Here is a 19,075-nt window from a genome sequence, read left to right as displayed (position 1 = left end):
CAACAGTGAATTCATATTTCTACTTGGTACTTAAGTTCTCAAATTGACTTGAAGTTGACAGGCCAACACTTGATTTTTAATAAAAATAAATCGATTGTATCCAATGATTTAATTTGGCCGGTGATAAACTGATAATTTTCACCATTGAACCGATCACAATGTTTAGATCTTGTTTCATAGCTGCTGGATGATGAGCCACATTACTTCTAGATCACTGCCACATTAAATCACTTTGCACATAAACAGCATCTGATCCGAAATCTGAAGGATCCTTTGGAAAAAATCGTGAAAGCTTCATGGCAGGTAGAGTGCATGTATCTCAACAGGTATATTCTTTGTCACGCAGTAGATTCTTAACATAGAAAGTCTTAAGTTCAACCTCTTTGCTCAGGGTCTGTTGAAGTTTGATGAAGTTGTTGACGTGTGTGTATAGAGGTTTATTGTAAGATGATTAACTGTGAGACAGAGTGAAGATTATCACATCTAGAATGATATGCTGATTCTTTACAATATGTTTTTTATTTTGATTTTTTTTTTTCCTTTATAGAGTTTTCTTCTATTTATGCTCTCTGACATGGCTTGTGATACTTCAACTCCTCAGAGTTGGTAAACCAAAGATTGTCAGGCACTTTAGTTGATCATAGTGACTGTAGTGATATATGAGGAGAGATCAGTTTGATTTTCATTAGTTTAGACATGCTGTAGATGATTTGTCTTAATAGCCAAGTGACCCACTTCTCATTTAGAAAACACAAATACCCCCCAGGCTTATCCTCTTTGTTTCAGTCGGGGAGAGTGACCAATATGATGGGGTTGTGATGATGGATGTTTCCTCTTAGGACGTAGTGGAGCTAACGCAGACTAATCAGGTCTTGCATCAATCTCCACTACATGCAACCTTACACTTTGAGTACACTGAAATGTATAGGATAGTGACATTTCACTCTGGTTGTGAATCTATATAATGATTTCACTGATAAACCTTTTGGACACATCAAATATGATTTTTGATTAAATTAAAATGTATGAATGAAAGTTTGGAAGGGTTTTATTCAATCGTGTGCCACCTGTTGAATGAGAACATGGACACCACAATTAACCACTGAACACCACTGCACCATGCTAACACTACTGATGCTCCTACACCATAGATATATACACGTATCATATATATATCTATGCTCCTACACTATGTTGAGCAGTAGCTGCTTTCTAGCTAACATTATTTTGGGAGGTCATGCTAACATTTTGGCACATTTAGCACTGTTGGGTGCTTTTAGACTACATGTCAATGGTAGTGGTAGTGAGCACCAAACTAACACTATTGAACATCAATGGAAGTATTTTATTTTAGCTCATCCCATCAGCTAACAGTACAACTGATAAAAAACCAAAGGGAACAATGGTTGCTATAGTTTATTTTTCGGTCTTGACATGGCAACTCATTGTACAATAGAAATTACAGCTCAACATTAACACAGCAGCTAGACGAGGTCTATAAGAAAGCAAAACAGAATATTCGCAAATACAAGTAAATAAACAAAGTGTACAATAGACATTTAGACCGAAAAGTTGTAGGCTGAAGCTTAGCTTATTTTGCCTACCCTATTATAAGTTATATTAAAAACTATCCAATCTACTAGTTTCTTTTATCAGCAAATAAACAGTCAAAAAAAAAGTTCTACAGCATAGCAGGCATCACAGTTCATTGCTCGAACTTATATGAATTGAACACCCTTTTTTTGAGTGTTTTTTTTTAATGAGATTATGGTACTGCATGTTTTGTGGTTGCTAGAGGAAATGAGACACACTTTGCAACATAACTGAAATGGCAGGCACAGTGCAGAGCAAACCGTCTCAAGTGACGGCAATCAGCAAATTATAGAATATAGAATCATTTAGGAGCTAGCTTAATTTCCTTGCTGGTTATTTTTTTCCATAGACCCTTTCTTGAATCAGTGTTAGGCTACAAACTGGTCAAATCTGAGCGTTAAAAAACAGATAACACAAACATTATTTTGGTAGCTTCCATTAAATTCAGCTCCCATTTAGGTTTTGACAGCCAAAAAACACTAGCCCTATATAAATGTATGGTATATGGCTTGTTGTAGCCAATAATGCTACAATGATTTAAACTTAACTCCTCCATTTTAATGAAAAACACTACTTTTTATCACAAGTTTTAAATTCATCATCATCTACAAATAAGTAAGACTTGGCTCCGTGGTATATGCCGTTAAGGAGCTGCTGCACCCTAATATCAATAACCATGGAGCCAGCAGTGGCTAATTTTGGTGTCTGTTTTCCCATTATTTAAAGGGCAAGTTGACAAAGGCATGTGTTAATCCCTTTGTCATTTTACATCTAAAAATAACAAACCAGCGAGCCAAACAGTTATGACGCTTATGCGCATCTCTGTCATGTTTTGGGCGTTACTGTGGCTTGTTGACATGTGAATGGAAGTGATAACAGTGTGCGGTTTCTCTCCCGACACTCTCAGTATTTTGCTGCTCTGCATCGTCACATATCCTCGCAGGGTTGGTCCCTCTTCTCTGGGCATCAAAGATAGAACGGTTTTACAGAAACAAGGAAAAAGAAGTAATTTAACGCTACTTTCATGTCATGATTGATGTAAATATGAGCTGGCAGTTTGAAAACATCTCATATTTAGCATGACAACGGCCTCTGAAGCCAAAATAAGACATAAACATTTGTTAGGTTTCATCTGATATGATGTGAATGTGGCGTTAGACTCAAGAAATGCACATAAACTTGACTGGGGCGCTGCAGAAACTGTGTTGCTGGGACTGATTTTGATCTGTGGACAGCGAACCAAATTTGGTCTCCAGTGCCTTGTGAAAAATCTATTTGTGATACCCACAAATCTCAGTATGAAAGAGCTAAGCTGGCAGGCAGTGTTTACAGGTTGTGGCTGTATTTATCGTGTTTATTATCATCATCATTATCATCATCATCATTGTTATCAAGTCCTTGAGGAGAAGTACACTTTTTGTCACAGCGATGATCGAGAAAAAGTCTCATTGATTATAAAAAAATCTTGTTGTTCATACCTAAACTGGTTGAAAATATTTGAGATTGCTATGCATTTACTGCTAGAATGAGAATAAAGCGTCAATTTAATTATGTTGAAATTAAAGCCTTTACATTAATATTTTGTCATATTTCACATTTTGTAGCATTTTAATCTATATTTTCAAATTATGAAGCAAATCCCATAATGTTGTTTTTCGATGTATCATAGGATGAACCCCTTTAAAACATAGACATGTAGTCTTAAATATGTTTGCTGTGTTGTTTTAGACCTTCCATCTGTCCATTTGGTAGATTTTATGTTTTGAAGATGTGAATTTTATCGTTGACCTGCTGTTCAATAGTCACCTTTTTTTTTTTTTTTTGCAATGGGTGTGTAACTGACTTAAATGCAGCACCTTCACAACCTTTAACACTTCCTGCCCCATGTTATTTTTGATAGCATTCTAATTTTTCATACATACGTATATATCAGATTTGAAGCATCTGTCCTGTTTTTTTTTTTTTTTTTTTGAAATAACACAAAATTATTGATGTAAGAGGATTCATGTACTGTAGCTGCAATTTGTGAATTCAGAGCACCCCTTTAAAATTCAATAAATTTGATTTGATAGACTGTTTTGAACAAGTCTCTATTTTGTTTTCCTTGTCTTAATAAGTCTGCATGAATTTTAGTTGAGTGTCACTGTCATGTTTGACTTTGGGCAACAGATTGTATAGTTTGGCCATTACTAAATGATGCATCTGTGGCATCATTGTAGATGTAGAATACAGTGATTTTTGCCATAACAGTGAATTTACAGTAATTATTTGACATTGTTATGCATGTTCATTTTCTTGAGAAAAATCTATGGTAACAAAACCACTGAGAGAAAAGAGCCCTGACAATATTTAATAAAATATCTGCATTTTCTCTTTTGCAGTTCCTTTTATTTAGTGTGTGCATTTGTTCAGTGCATTTGTGTCATCATGGAGCCTGAAGCCTGCCTCATTCAGCTGTAATGTGAAGTCACAGCCACCTGAGGGCACTGCCGTTTCAAGCTGACTGAGGCTGAGCAGCTCTTCTCCATACAGACTTCATCAGAGGTGTGGTGAGAGTCATTACACACACCAATTTATCTGACACTCTTTACAAAACACACGCTGGGTGCAAGACTATAGACAATTCATTGTAATTCTAAAACCTGTGTATCTATAAACCAAACCATTCATGTTTCAGGATAACATTTTGCCCTGGAAAACTTTATTTTTAAAAACATCCAACTGTAAACTGATTTATTTAGTCTTTTTCTGCCCGAGTACAGCTGTTGAATATGTTGCACACCAACACATCCTCAATACATCTGTTTACTGTATTTGAATATGTTTGACTAACATAGCACTTAAAAAATCAACTTAATATGTGACTCTGTCTCATTTTCCCCACATGGAAAATACCATTTTTATTATTCATTTGAGTGAAATTGATAGTGGAGGGGGAAAAAAACCTCTCCAAGACTTTCCAAAAACCTGAACATGGATAAGACCTGACGACTGCCCCCACTTAAATACACAATTTGATTTATTTGGTTCTAATGAATTTAGATTTGACAGTCTGTCAACTTTATTGTGACATTACTGGATATTATATAACACAAATCTATTGCCAATCACTATTGTCTTCATCCGTTTTCTCTAAATGTGACATGTATGGTTGTGTTAAAGTCCTCAGAGACATCTCAAGATTACAGTATCTAAAATCACAACACATTTCATGTTTAAATCTAGGAAAGGTTTGCTTATTTCAAACCGGGACAAATTGAAATGCTGCTTTTTCATGTTGCATATTTTAAGATAAGAAACCTTGGCAGTTGCTCAGGCAGATCAGAACTTTCTCTGTATTTAGCTTCCTTTCATTATGACATTACTCTTCATATCAAATTGACCCCCAGGAAACCTCTCAGTCCCCCTCTCTGCTGTGACTTCATACAGATTTATCAGCAGCAAAGGGACAAAAACTATTTGAATAATCCTGGCCCCTCCTCCCCACTCGATCCTTTCAGCCCCCCCCCCCCTTTGTACGTCCCAAAATACAGAGGCGAACCTGTTGCACCCAAGCATGGGAGACACAGATAGCTTACACACTGAACAGGGGAAGCAGGAGTAAACGTCTAGGAAGCGCACAGTGGATGCACCACCAAAGAGGACGTCTGCCGCTTCCACCAGATACCTTGGAAAGGCTGGTTTGATCATTCCTCAGCTCCTGCACGCACCCAGAACCTGATCCGCCCGTGCTGTACGTAATCTCTTTTCCCAAGATGACATTGTGCTTGAGTTTTCCATGACTTATAAATAACAACCGCTCTTGCTTTAACCAGATGAGAAGAGAGGGTAAGAGAACACGCACGTTGAGAGAAGTCCTCCATGGAGCTCGATGAGACCTCACTGTGCTGCTGCCGAGGAATACCGCAACCCTGCTCATCCTTTAAAAGCCATTTGCATCCTCAACTCTTCTGGAAAACTGGCATGGAGCTCAGCAGACATCTCTGAAATATTTTTAGCTGGAAGGAGCGAGTAGAGACTGTAAAATTATTTGGTCAGGAACTCGAAGGTATTTTAAAGGACGAGAACCAGATAACGAGTTGAAGAGGTGAAAGACAAGACGAGTCGAGAGGTTTGGTTTCTGAGCTCCACGCCGACCACCCCGTCACGAAGAAACAAGCCATGGACGCAGCCACAGAGGGCGTTCGGGAGGCGATGGTAAGTGAGGCTCTTGTTGAGTTCAAGGCCACTTTGGAAGCTGCCGTGAGGGAGGTACATGTGGATGTAAGCGCTTTCAAGCAGCGCATAGAGCACAGGATCGAGGAGGTGTGCGTCTCCAATGGACCCTTGGCTGAGGCGGTCACCAGGCTGCAGGAGGAGAACCTGCAGCTCCGGGGAAAGCTGGAGGCCCTCGGCCGTCTGGTGGAGGGTCTCGCCGGGGTGAAGGTTGGGAAGACGCCCGCTGAAGTGACGGGAAAGAGCAGAGAGGAGAGTTTAGAGAATGGACATGCACAGATACAGTCCAAGGCCCAGGAAGACAACAAGAGGGGTTTGCTTCACTCTGGAAGATCAGAGGACTGCCTGTCCAGTCAGTCCACATCCACCATCTCTGAAGCGTCTGCATCCAGTGGAGGATCAAGCCACGTCGCTGCTGCTGCTGCTCCAGCCCTGCCTCCATGGAGAGCAAAGAGACATGCTGAGATTAACGTGAGTATCCTTCATGTTTTTCCACAACAGAGTTCAAAAAGTGGTCAACACCCAATCACTGTTTACATGCACCTGCTCCTACTCCCTCCTCTCTGTAGATCTATGAATGTGAACGCCCATCAGACACTCAAACACATCACAGTGGTTTATAATACAATGACTTTACAGCCCAGTAAATGTAACACAGCACCAATCCTTTACAAAACTTGTGAGATACATGATATAAGAACCTCAGACACATCACAATTTGATATACCAGGAAGTGAATGTGCCCTTGCATTGGACCATGATGCACTGCCGTCGGTGTTACAGTACACTGCCATGCCCAGCAGCCTGAGCGACTATGTCATTATGTTTTGAGGGACACACACTTTTTACACGTAAGCACTTGGCTCAGAACAGACACAGCTGACCCCACACATCATCCTCTCGGAGGCACATACTGTAGCTTTTGGCCTTATAGCCTGCAATCTCACACTTTGCACGCACCTTGTATCCCTGCCAGGTGCTCAAACAATGTGCGAAAGGCCCCGTGTGATCCTTCCAAATGTCACAATAGACCGCTGCATCATCCATCCAGGAACCAGCCTGTCCACAACTAAATGGCATGACTGCGTACAAGTCCTATGTCCCTGCTAGCGTGAGGATTGAGGAACGCTGCTATTTTCTGTGCATGTTAAAAGTAACCTTTTAAAAGATCAGACATGATTATAAACTAAGTCCACCTGATCTATGAAAACCTCTGTGTGAGAGGGAGGATAAGAATCAGGATTTGGTTTTGTTGGACGGCCGCGACCACAATCTAAGGGCTCTGTGGTATGTTTGTCTAATATATATTTAACCTCTGACATCACAGGTTTATGCAGGGAGAAGCAGTATAAGCAGCTCCTTATAGACTCTTCATCAGTTGTCATTAATATTATTAGAAATTAGCACACAATTATTTTCAGTTGGAGGCCGGAAAGAATAACATCTGGTATTATTAACCCTGGATATGATACCATTACTATTATAATGATAATATTTTAAAAAAAATACAACCCTTATTTATCACACTTTGCTCTATAAGAATAAAAGCAAATTGTACAATAAGATAAAGGCAGATTGAAGGACAATAAAAATAAATCATAGAAAGATATAGGCTACAATATGTGAATGAAAATAAGAAAACTGAAACTAATAGGAACAGTAAAATATGAGAGAATTAATTAAAAGCCAAGTTAAATAAATTCAGTTTCAGCTGTGAGCATCTCTTTTTCCTGTATACGTTTACACTAATGAATCTAAAAATGACCCCACGGCCACAAACACACATATTTGCACAGTTATTGCTCATCCCTGCCCCCCATCCCAGCCCTGCTCTGCCTTTGACCTGCCTTTAGAACTGCAGGTCCTCCAAAGGGCACATGTATTTTTGGGTCTGTGATTTGGGAGTGAGCTGCAGCCTTTCGAAGCCCCTGCATGCTCAATAGCAACTTCAGCTTTCGCCTCAGAGACACGTGTGGAGGGGGGGCAGGGACTGATGTAAGGACCGCAGGTTTGAATTGTCAAAGTGATTAAGGTTTGTTTTCGGAAGCTCACAGCCAGGGATGCAGTAGACAAACAAGACCGAGACACTGCTGAGTATTTTTGTAACTGTGTCGACAGTGCACAAATTGTTTTTCCTTTTTATGACGTAACTAACACTCTCGCTCTGAAGACAGGCATATAAATAAATCTCTGTCCTCAAATCACTCAGGAGTCCAGCTTCCCAGCCAGACCAGCTCTCAAATCTCCTAATGGAAAGTTGAATTGCGTCTACATCCCTGTCAATAATACCCCCCACTCACACCCTCGGAGGGGCAACCAGCTGTCCTCGTAACACACCCCCACCCCACAGACATTCCTCTCTGCTGAAGTCACCTGGTCTTTTCCCCCCCGTTGGCCCCCCACTCTGACGTAAAACTGTTCAAACCCCCCACCAACACTAAGATAACCCCCCCCCGTTTGATCAGTTAATTCTGTGACTTCATCATTTTAAAATTTGACGTCATCCTGTTGAGCCCATCTTGTAATAGCAGATCTAACAATTTTTGTAAACCAACAAGTTTAAAAGTCTGAATCTTAAAGTTAAAGCAGATATCAGTGGAATGTTTTTGTTAATATAAGTCCTAAATAGTCCTATTTTCCGTCAGCAATCACTTACATGAAGTATTTCAGCCTAAACACGAGTCTCTCCGTCACTCTGCTCTGCTGTAACCCGAGGAGAAAATTTTCCTTGTGGGATACAAGTGTTATCCAATGAGGGGAGAGAACGGCATGAAGGGCTGTGTGTGCAGCCAAGGGATGCGCGTGAATGTGGTGACGTAGCACGAGGACCAATTGATGCCTGACAAGGGCGGGGGCTGCTAACTCATGGTGCGTTCAAGGAAACTCGTACTTTGTGTTTTTCCTTCCTGTGAAGTCATACCAGTTCGATCTGGTACGAGTTCACGGGTCGGAAGTTACGAGTGGCCGAACTTTCACAGACAACAGGACGGTAAAAACACGAGCTACGGGTTACCTGGAACGCTACCAAGTCGTAGTTGTGACTTGAAGCTGTAACTTACGGTTTCAAAAGCCTGCCTTGAACACAGCATTAGCCGAAACGGCCGTGCCGCTGTTATCTGCTTTAAAAGTCACAAATTTACAAGAAAAAAACATGGATGTTCTGTTCGGAACTCATAAACAGCAAAGGTGAGCCAACATAATCAACGTTGTTAACCAGCAATTCCACAAGAATGAAAGTATAATACATCCAAAAAACATTCAAAGTTCTCGTTTGAATATTTTAATATTTGCTACAACCACCAAATCCCTTTGAGACAAACTGTTTGTAAAAATGGGCTATACAAATAAAATTGCCTTGCCTTGCCTTCAACTGGTCTGTTCGCTTTCAATTCAGAAATTTGTGAGAAATAAAATAATGAGGACATAGCTATTTTAGCCCCGAGTCAGCAAATCATTATTGTGACTCTGCTCTTCCAACATTGTAAAGTGTAGAAACTGAAATGTGAAATGTTATGTTATGTTTCAAGTTTCCCTCACAAAGTTGATAATGTGTGGCTTTATAATGTCAGATAACATCTATGTTTTTGCGGCTTTAAACATGAAAAGGCTGAAGTTTACCTCCTCTCTCTCCTAGGATGTTTGGTTTATAATATATAATAATATAATAGCCCTAATATGCTATATCGTAATGAACAGATCACACACTGAGTGAAATAGTCCCTCCCTCCTCCTCTCTTCCCCTCTGTGTCTTAATGTACAAACAGCCACCTCAGTCTTTTTATATGTGCTGCTGAGTGCTACCCATTCAAACAATTTTCTCACATGTCTCCAAGAAGAAGCCAGTTCCAAGTGCCTTAAAATGTCCTATCAGAAATGTCCACTGGATCCAGCAGCAGAAAATCTCAGTCGACAGCTGAAGTCCTTCTCCAATTAACCACATAAGACTGATACCAATCTATCAGTCTTATGTGGTTAGCAAACGTGTTGCAAACAGTCACCTATTTATTTATCTATAAAATAATTTTGGAAGAAAAAAAATCAAAATCAGGGAAGTCTAAAACACCCCAAAATATATTTGGCTCTTATTAGGGCCACGGGCCATCGCACCGGGCACTGGTCCCAACAGCTATGAAATAGCTGCAGGACTGTTATTGTGTGGATTTTTTCCTAGTTTTTATTTTTCATCTTCCGGACGATTTTCGATTCACTACTAGTCCGACAAATTATATATCAAAACGTGCGGTTTGATCAGGATCGGTATGCTATTACTTTTCTCAACAATTTGCAAATTTTTCGCGACGTAAGTCGCGAAAAACTGCGCAAAATTTTGCATGTAAGTCAATGGGACGGGCGAAAAAAAAAGAGCGAAAAAGACCAATCATTGGAGTTTAACAAACGTCTACTGCTCAGGCATACTTTCACCTAGAGACTTCATTTAAACTTTAAACAGTAGACACAAGTCTTGTGTATTGTCGTATTACTCCACGTTTTGATAGGTCATATAGTTTTTGATCAATCCCTGTTCAATGACCATGATCATTTTTGGAGAAATTATGAGATTATAATGGTTGTATATTGCACGGAATGTTCGTGTCAGAGTGCGTGACATCATCGGTTAGAGTGGGAGAGATGCCAGAAAAACTCCAGATTTTTTCTCTATCCAAACTCCAAACGGCCACAATTTACACTTTACACACATAATTTCGGCCACGGTTGTAGACGAGCTCATCCTTGATCTCTTAATCTGCTCAAAATATCAGAGAGACTTACAGAATTTAAACTCTGAGCCTCTAAGTGCGGCCACGTCTGTCTCTGCTCCTCATTGAGTCCAATACAAATATTTTCTGAGAGAAGCAGAACGGCCTGATGTTTTAAAACTGCCAGCGTCGCCAAAATATTTACTGTAGAAACACCAAATCGTACCGAAATTTTCAGTAAGTCCTTAGAGCAACGTTGATCTGTGTTTTGTTCTGATAGGAGTTACCGTTTTCTCACCCTAAGCCTAAATGTGAGACCGGTGCAGAGGCAGAAAATGGCTCTTTTTCTCCACGTTTCTGTCTGTCTCAGCCTGCGGGGGCCCTATCGCCATGGTAACCTCTTTGATCCTCAGGCCAGAGCTCGTTAACTTCATAAACAATCCACCTGGCGCTCGTTTAAATGTTTATAAACAGAGACACAGCTAAATCAGACTGACACAGGATGCAGCTACTAACTAACTATGTGTCAAGTCAGTCACACACACACACACACACACACAGACTCTAGAGCCAGCTTCATGTGATTACAGTCACACACACACACACACACACACACACACACACACACACACACACAAACACACACACACCTTCATGTGATTAAAACACAGTTAACGTGCAACAGAATTTAAACTTAAACCATGATTTAATCTGGTTTTAAAGTTAAACCTTGTTGGTGTCAAATGCGTCAAATGCCTCTCGTGGGAGCAGCTGATAGAGTCCCCCCCAGCTGAAAGCAGCCCACCCCACCAGCCAGAGGGTCCAGGACCATAGGGACTGCAGTGGAGGAAGGCTGCCTTAACACCCTGCACAATGGCACCCAGTACACAGAAGTTAGACAGGACCAGTCAGCCCATCACCTGGTCCGTTCAACAAATCAGTTTATGCTACTGTGATTTATGTAGCCTAGTTAAATACTACAGTAATCATCATAGTGTATTGGCAGGAAAGACCATTTAAATCTGTATCAAATATCGATTAATGAATTAATCGATAATTTGCATGTTGGTCTTGGTTAAGTACCACCTTGAAAAAAAAAACAATGTTTTGTTGCTTAAGCTATTCAGTCATTCAATGGTATACTAAAATCCATGTGAAAAAAATGCTTCTCACTGTTCTCAGGTCAAATATTTATATGCGATTAAAATGCAATTAATTGCGATTGATTATTACAAAGCCTCTAATTAATTAGATTAATTGTTTTAATTGAGTCCTGGCCCTATTACACAAGACACACACACACACACACACACACACACACACACACACACACACACACACACAGTTAACCTAATGTGGTTACAGCTCCTCCATATCAGTGCTTATAGAAAGATGATCATGTGTCTGTCTGATCAGCTCTGTCTTGACCTTAAGATCGTGGGTTTGATTCCCATGTTGACAGAGATGGCACAACCGGCAGTAGCCCCGTGGCCCATTCAAAATTTCCCGAGAGGAAATTTTCTAGTTTGCTAAATGCTATGCTACATTTAGAAGCTAGTTGCAAACGTTTAGCTGAAAACAACTGGAAATTTACAATGAGAACAACAAAACTGAATTTAACTGTAAAGTTGTCATTTCAAAACAAAAACAAGGAACTGAAAGGTGATTAAAGAAGCTCAGACGCTCAGTCTGAGGGGAACTTGTGGCTGTGTGTGGGTTTATTGCATCAATCCGCAAATTCTATTTACAGCCGTTATTTAATACGTTGTCAATATAAAGATATTTATTGGTGCCACTTTAATGTTGGCTTGCTTTTGAAGTCATGACTTTATTTAGTATCTGGAAAAAATAGAAATTCTTATAGAAATAGAAATGTAAAAGTTTAAAAAATCAAAAATCAAATCAAAACAAAAAAAATCAAACATAATCTCAAAATATTCTTTTTGTCACTTCTGAAATGATGTTCATGGCCGTGTTTGTGTTTTGTCAGTATGTTTGCGTGTTTCTAAGGAGCTGAGGTGACATGGAGGTAAACCCAGCCAGGGGTTGGGGGGATTAACAGGGTCAGACTGTGATATCCTCCTGCAGCTCCTGTGGAGCCCACACATCACTGTGGTGCTAATCTCCCTCCTGACCATGAGTTGACGGACTGGCTGCAATGGCTTTATTGTCTCTGGAAAGCAAAAGGCCGAGGGGTGGGGGGGCAGGAGAGGGGGCAAACACAGGCCAACGCTTTGGGCTGATATACTTAAGCACTGTTTGAACCGCTCTGATTTCCAAAGCCTCCATTTGGGTCTATATTGGGACGTAAGAAGAGTGGAGCGGAAACTCTTGCAAAGGGGCTGATTGCAAAATCTAAAATAGCCTCTCAGTGGGAACACGGGTTTGTTGGCCACAGCTGACATTAAATGAGAAGCTTTCAGCTGTTGACAGCTGAGGATCACATATGCAGAGAAGTTAGCACGGAGATTTAACATGAATGATACAAATTACTGATTATTTTTAGCTCCACAGTCTGAAAGACAAAATAACTCTCTTTGTTTGTTGTGAGCTGATCAATGTTAGAGGCTGAAAAGAAAAACCCAGTGAGTGATGTTGCTAAGGCAAATGTACAAACAGACAGAGTGGCCCGCATGTGTTACATAACTGGTTTACCTTCCTGAGGTCATGGCTAACAAAGGAAACGTTACTCTTCAGCACAGTCCTCCGTTTAGCTTTACTTTACTTTTTTAATACTCAATTTGTGAGTATAGCCATCCCACTGCCTCACACTTTAACTAGAAATCTGCATCACCCACCACCAATGTTCGAGGTTACGCCATTACCAAAACAGCCAAATGAAGCAAGGCTGATGTGCTGGTCATGTCTGAATACCCACATCAAGCACAAGTTGTTCCAGCGGTGTCTTGTCTGATTCTGACTCCAAATTATATTTATTTTTAGACTCTGAATCTCACTGTTTTTTTTCTTCCGGTCCGATATGACTCCAAGCACTTTCCCCTCAATGCTAAACCAGAGACGTTTGGCTAAACTCATTAAAAGTGAGAGTCAGCAAGCACAGTGTCTAATGATATTGCTCCTACTGACTGTGATTGAGATTTCTGTGATGTGTAGTGTCCAGACACAAGAACCAAATAAGGATCCCTCCAGGTGTCTTTTTCATATGTGGATGATTTCATTGAGACATTAGTCCTCCATTAAACTGGTCTTTCAATTAGTTATTTAACCTTTAAAGGGATAGTTCACCCAAAATTCAAATTTCACTCATTATCTACTCACCCTCATGTCAACTAAGAGCTGTGAGAATTTTCTGAGTCCTCCGTTCCTTCTCTGAGTTACGGGGGGGTCTGCGCAGCAGTATTTGTCCATATAATGGTTGTCAACCAAATACCTCCATACTACTGCTCGTGTGTAATGTCCGTCTTGTATTGAAGCCCCGACATGAGAAATTGTTCCCAGTGTCTCAGTTCACTGCTCTTCACTGACCGGCGGAACAATTTCTCATGTTGGGGCTTCAATACAAGAGGGACATTACAGACGAGCAGTATGGAGGTATTTGGATGTTTTTTGGTGTGTCTTTTTGGACGAAGAAAGTTGGTATCCATTGACAATCATTATATGGACAAATACTGCTGCATGGACCCCCCCGTAACTCAGAGAAGGAACAGACTCTGAAAATTCTCACAGCTCTTAGTCGACATGAGGGTGAGTAGATAATGAGTTGAAATTAGAATTTTGGGTGAACTATCCCTTTAATGGTAACTACTCAAAATGTCATGAATTTAACTAATGCTGCATGTTGTTTTTATGAAACAGGGCACTGATGCAAAAGGAGAGAGCGATGTTGCCACAGCTGCACAGGAGACCAGCAAGCAAGGTAGGCAGACATCACCTGCAAAGCTTCAAACGGGCCAGCCTGCTGACCTTATCTCACCTTTTGTTACATGTTTTTTGTTGTTGTTGCAGAAAGTTCATCAGTGGACTCAGATGCAGCTCAACCTGCTAGAGCTGCTCCTCAGTCCCACCAGCCGCTCACCGCCCTCACAAAACCAAACCCAGAGTCTTCCAGCGTCACCAACTCCCTTCATTCGACACTGGAAACTCCCAAAATGCCTGGTAAGATATTCACATACATTATAGTGCATTACATGCTACAATTTTTATTAGGATGGATTAATTTTTTAAACAATAAATTTGATTGGGTTAGGGTTAATTTAATCATGTAGCACTTGTCAAAACCAGACAATACAAAGTCAGCCATCTGCGTGTATTCACAAGTGCACAGGTTGTTTTTGAATCAATTTTACTATGAATTTGTTGTTGAATTAATCTGAGATAATTTAAGAACTGTGTAGTTAAAATTTTGGTTATACATTTCTATTTGTATGAGTTACCTTCAATATATTTAGAGGTAAATTAACTCCATCATGTTTCATCAAACTTGTGATTATTGAACAGTGATGCAGATAAATCTCTGCTGTCATTACTGTTCAAGATCATTTGATCATCAAGTGCATGAAGAAATTAATCCATCTTTTCTCTTTCAGACCAGGAAGATCCATGTCCTCTAACCAAACCCCATTTTCCCCTCACTGCAGTGACTAAAGCCAGCTCTGAAGCTCCACTTGTCCCTCAGTGTCCTGCCTCAGTGGCCAAAGCAACCAAAGAGCCTCTGGTGGAATCTATGGAGTCCTCTGCTAAATGTGGTGAGTGGAGTTTGTTCTTCTTCTTTTTGTTGCTGTGTAATTGATGCATCTCTTCATTTATTTAATCCCACTGAAGCAGCAGATCTGCTTTGTAATCATTTGAATTTCTCCTTCATGCAGCTGTTTCCGTCACAACAGCTCAACGGCAACTCTCCGTGGAGACGCATAATCACAGATTAATAGACTCTATTTTCTCTATTCTTATGTCCAAGGGCTTTTAACAGTTTGTTCCATTTTTACTTCATTCTTTATTCTGATTCTGTCTATTTCAGATGCTGTTGAACTGCAACCCCATCTTCCTGTCACTGCCATGACAACCAAAGCCAGTCCTGAAAGTCTGCTTACCAACAAAGCTGCTCCTTCTCCAGCACTAGTGCCTAAAGTTGGAACAGAGGCTCCGACGGGGGAGACAGGGGAATATCCTTTTATGAGAGGTCAGTTAGTGGCTCCATTGTGCCATGTGTCTGTGTATGTTACTGAGATTCATTCATGGGACTATTATAACCTTGCTTATAACGACGTAGCACCACCTTAGGGACCATTTACCAACCAATAAATAACACCCTATAACCACTCAAGTATGGTAACCATGCTGCTAATAAATACATAGGAATATAATACCCTAGCAACTAATTGTTATATTATATTATGTTATGTTATGTTATGTTATGTTATGTTATGTTATATTATATTATATTATATTATATTATTTTATTTTATTTTATTTTATTTTATTTTATTTTATTTTATACACTTGTACAGGTACATCTACAGCAAAAGAGCTGAGGTCTCCCCCCCAGGAGCAGTCAGGCCCAAGATCTCAGGGTCTTCCTCATCTTCCCCTCACAGCTGCCACAAAGAGCAGCTCTGACACTTCTGCTCCACTGAAATCTGATCTGAGTCCTGCCGCTGAATCCCCGACAATGAAGCGAGGCGAATATCCATTCAAGCGTGAGTGCACGGCAGCCACTTGTTTTGTTTTGAGATTTTATTTTGCCTGTTTTTCTCATCAGTGTTTTATTTCTCTTGTCACTAGATGTGAATGAACCCAAGCCACACTTGCCGTTCTCTTCCCTGACCAAACCCAACACAGAAACTCCATCATCATCTGCACCAGCTCAGTCTTCAAGTATCTCAGCATCACAGGACCCCACAGTAAAACCTGGGGAATATCCCTTTAAGAGGGGTGAGTTGAACCACAGATGCAAAGACCTGATCATCTGCTCATGCAAATGTTTTAATCTTGTGAATTTCATTTTCTGTTTGCGCTTAATCTCCATTTTGGGATTCAGTACCAGTTCTGAAGACACCCAGTCCCAGTCTGAAGAGAAGTGTGAGCTTTCCTCAGTCTGCAGGTAAAATACTAAACTCTTCGCATCTGCAGGTTTTTTTCAATGATGCTGTTGCTTATGTTGTTTTTTCTCTTTTCAGAGAAATTACTTCCCTCCAAATCAATCATAAAATCAGGTTTCTCACCTAATTTGGACAAGTAAGTCCTGATCATAAATTCTGAAATCAGGTCTCTGTTTAGCTACTGTGGTTAAACTAATGCCATGTTTCTCCACAGGAAAGCAAACAAGCCAGGGGGCCTTGAGTTTAAGCAGGATCTAATGAAATCACAGACACTTCCACGCTCTAATGGGGCTCAGGCCAAACGGGCTCTCTTCGAAAGGATGAACTCAGAGCCTACCAAGTGGGTGTTTGAAATATTTTCCATTTCATCTTAATGCATATTTTCAGTCCTGTAGTCATTCCATTTTCCGGTACGGTGAGCTGTATTTCTCTTGAACAGGCCCAAAGACTCAAAGCCAAAGCTGAAGCGCTCTCAGAGCTTTGGAGTGTCCAGTGCCAGTGGTATTAAACAGATTCTCCTCGAGTGGTGCCGCTCTAAAACCATTGGCTACCAGGTATGACAGTTGGATTAACATGTAATTCCTCTTTTGCCATAGGTCCCCTAATAACTAAAACACTCTTGAATCAGTTATGTATTCTGTCACCTATAGTCTTTTGAGCCACAATGAACCCTAGAGCCCTAGTCTCATCTTGAGGTCCATTTACGGATCTCATTAATGTGTCAAATTAAATTGGCCCCATGAAATAAATAAAGTCTTTATCTATTCTTTAAAAAAATAAAAAAATAAAATGCAGATAACAGAAACATTAAATTACAAACCACAAAACAATAAAGTCAATATAGTTAATAAAATCATCACATCTCATGCAGCTTTTCATTTGACTTCATGTGCCCCAATTTCACATTGGACTAATAGGCTATACGCTGTGTGGCAGAATGTGCTATGATCCTCTTGAAACACACATGAAGTAAAGAAAAGAATGCATGAATGTTGGGACAGTGTTGTTAAATGTGTTTAATGAGATGTCATTATCATCCTTGTTTCTCAGAACATAGACATCCAGAACTTCTCGTCCAGCTGGAGCGATGGGATGGCTTTCTGTGCTCTCGTTCACTCATTCTTCCCTCTGGAGTTTGAGTACAACGACCTGAACCGCGCTAACCGCAAACAGAACCTACAGCTGGCATTCACCACTGCAGAGTAAGCAGCCTAGCATGGACTGAGTGAGTGTGTGTACTTTGATTACACAGGAGTGATTGATATTTCCAAAAGGTAACAAACTGTAAACATTTAAAATAAACATTTGAGAATTTGATTGTCAAGTTGCGAAATTAAAGCTTTAGAATAAGCTTTGCGTGCTGTGGAAATGAAGGATTGTGTGTTAGCATTTCTTTTTCTTTATGTCAGTGGAAATAGATAATTGATATTTTATACATACATATACTTCACTACCATGTTATATTTTTATATTTCAGGGAGCAGGCTGACTGTCTCCGTCTGATCGAGGTGGAGGACATGTTAGAGATGGGCGACAAGCCAGATCCCATGTGTGTGTTTACATACGTCCAGTCACTCTACAACCACCTGAAGACGTTTGAGTAACTCTGTATCAGAGTAGATGAGGATATCTAGACATTTTTAACCACAGTGTGTTGTGAACACTTTGAATTGGCTGAATTTATGTGGAGCCCACAAACCAGCCTCTGAAACCACTGTTGTTTTCATCACTTACTCAAATACAATAGAGTTTGACAAATATTTTTCTCTGCCATATCACATTTGATCAGTTTAATACTGTAGCCTATATGTGTGTTGGCCAGTTTCCTCACTTTCCTTTAGCCTTCAGAGTGGACAGTTGATTCTTAAAATGCAGTGTCTTATTGTGTGTGTGGCTCTAATGTTGCTGTATTTTAAAAAGGACTTTTGTGTATTTCTCACATCAATCACAAAGCTTTAATAAAAGGAAGCAATTTAAGTTATGATAATAGTTTGTAACAGCTGCTGTTGATCAATCAGCATTTGGGAACACGAGTGATGTTACAAATCAAAGTGTTAGAGATGCACCCGTTACAGTAAATTTAAGTCTTGCCTATTGACTCATCTAATGTGGTAAAATAAAGCTATTTTTTAGTAATACGTTTATTTTTTATTATCTTTGTGTCAGACAGCACAGCAGAGACAAATCCATTGAGGACGTGGAGACTAAGTGTAACTGTAAACTGTAAATAATTGAGGTATTAACAATGAGCATGGAAGAGTGTCATGTTTTCAGTGGCACAAGATATAAAGTCCAGGAGCCAAACTCAGAGCTCAGTCAGCTCAGTGAGTCAGCATAAAATTTATTAGGGTTGACTGCTGCCAGTGAAGGCACTTGGCATGACACTTACAGGGACTGCAGGTATTTTTACGCTATGAATGTTTACACTATTACACAATTAAATATAAGGACAACAAAACGTAGCTCTTAGCTGTCATCACATCACTGAAGTGCCATACGTAAGTCACATGA

At 40.1% G+C, this 19,075-nt stretch overlaps 1 protein-coding gene across 3 annotated transcripts; it reads left to right on the top strand.

The window, feature by feature from the left end:
* Window positions 1–5,117: 5,117 nt before the first annotated feature.
* LOC146974743 (uncharacterized) lies at window positions 5,118–18,539 on the top strand. 3 transcript variants are annotated; one of them, XM_085798356.1, is made up of 14 exons: window positions 5,118–5,326; window positions 5,409–6,279; window positions 14,322–14,382; window positions 14,472–14,621; window positions 15,053–15,211; window positions 15,484–15,645; window positions 15,974–16,162; window positions 16,248–16,397; window positions 16,504–16,566; window positions 16,643–16,700; window positions 16,779–16,904; window positions 17,004–17,118; window positions 17,615–17,766; window positions 18,042–18,539. In XM_085798356.1, exons 2-14 carry the CDS (start codon window positions 5,755–5,757, stop codon window positions 18,166–18,168), a joined length of 2,037 nt encoding a protein of 678 aa, XP_085654482.1. In that variant the 5' UTR covers window positions 5,118–5,326; window positions 5,409–5,754; the 3' UTR covers window positions 18,169–18,539. The 3 variants fall into 3 exon arrangements, with proteins under 3 accessions (XP_085654482.1, XP_085654484.1, XP_085654483.1); XM_085798358.1 differs by lacking the exon at window positions 5,118–5,326 and having other exon boundaries at window positions 5,407–6,279; window positions 15,113–15,211; XM_085798357.1 differs by lacking the exon at window positions 5,118–5,326 and having other exon boundaries at window positions 5,407–6,279; window positions 15,104–15,211.
* The last annotated feature ends 536 nt before the right edge of the window (window positions 18,540–19,075 follow it).

This window comes from Trachurus japonicus, chromosome 14 (assembly GCF_045865225.1).
Source record: "Trachurus japonicus isolate A0001 chromosome 14, Traja_1.0".
NCBI classification, from domain to species: domain Eukaryota; kingdom Metazoa; phylum Chordata; class Actinopteri; order Carangiformes; family Carangidae; genus Trachurus; species Trachurus japonicus.
The sequence above is the reverse complement of the archived record's forward strand: the minus strand, read 5'-3'. Positions and strand labels throughout refer to the sequence as shown.

Excerpts from the sequence above, each read along its gene's own strand:
- LOC146974743 (XM_085798356.1), top strand. The coding sequence starts at position 5,755 with ATGGACGCAGCCACAGAGGGCGTTCGGGAGGCGATGGTAAGTGAGGCT. Across the intron at positions 6,280-14,321 it reads AGAGACATGCTGAGATTAAC|GGCACTGATGCAAAAGGAGA; the intron begins GTGAGTATCCTT and ends TTTATGAAACAG. Across the intron at positions 15,646-15,973 it reads GGAATATCCTTTTATGAGAG|GTACATCTACAGCAAAAGAG; the intron begins GTCAGTTAGTGG and ends ACACTTGTACAG.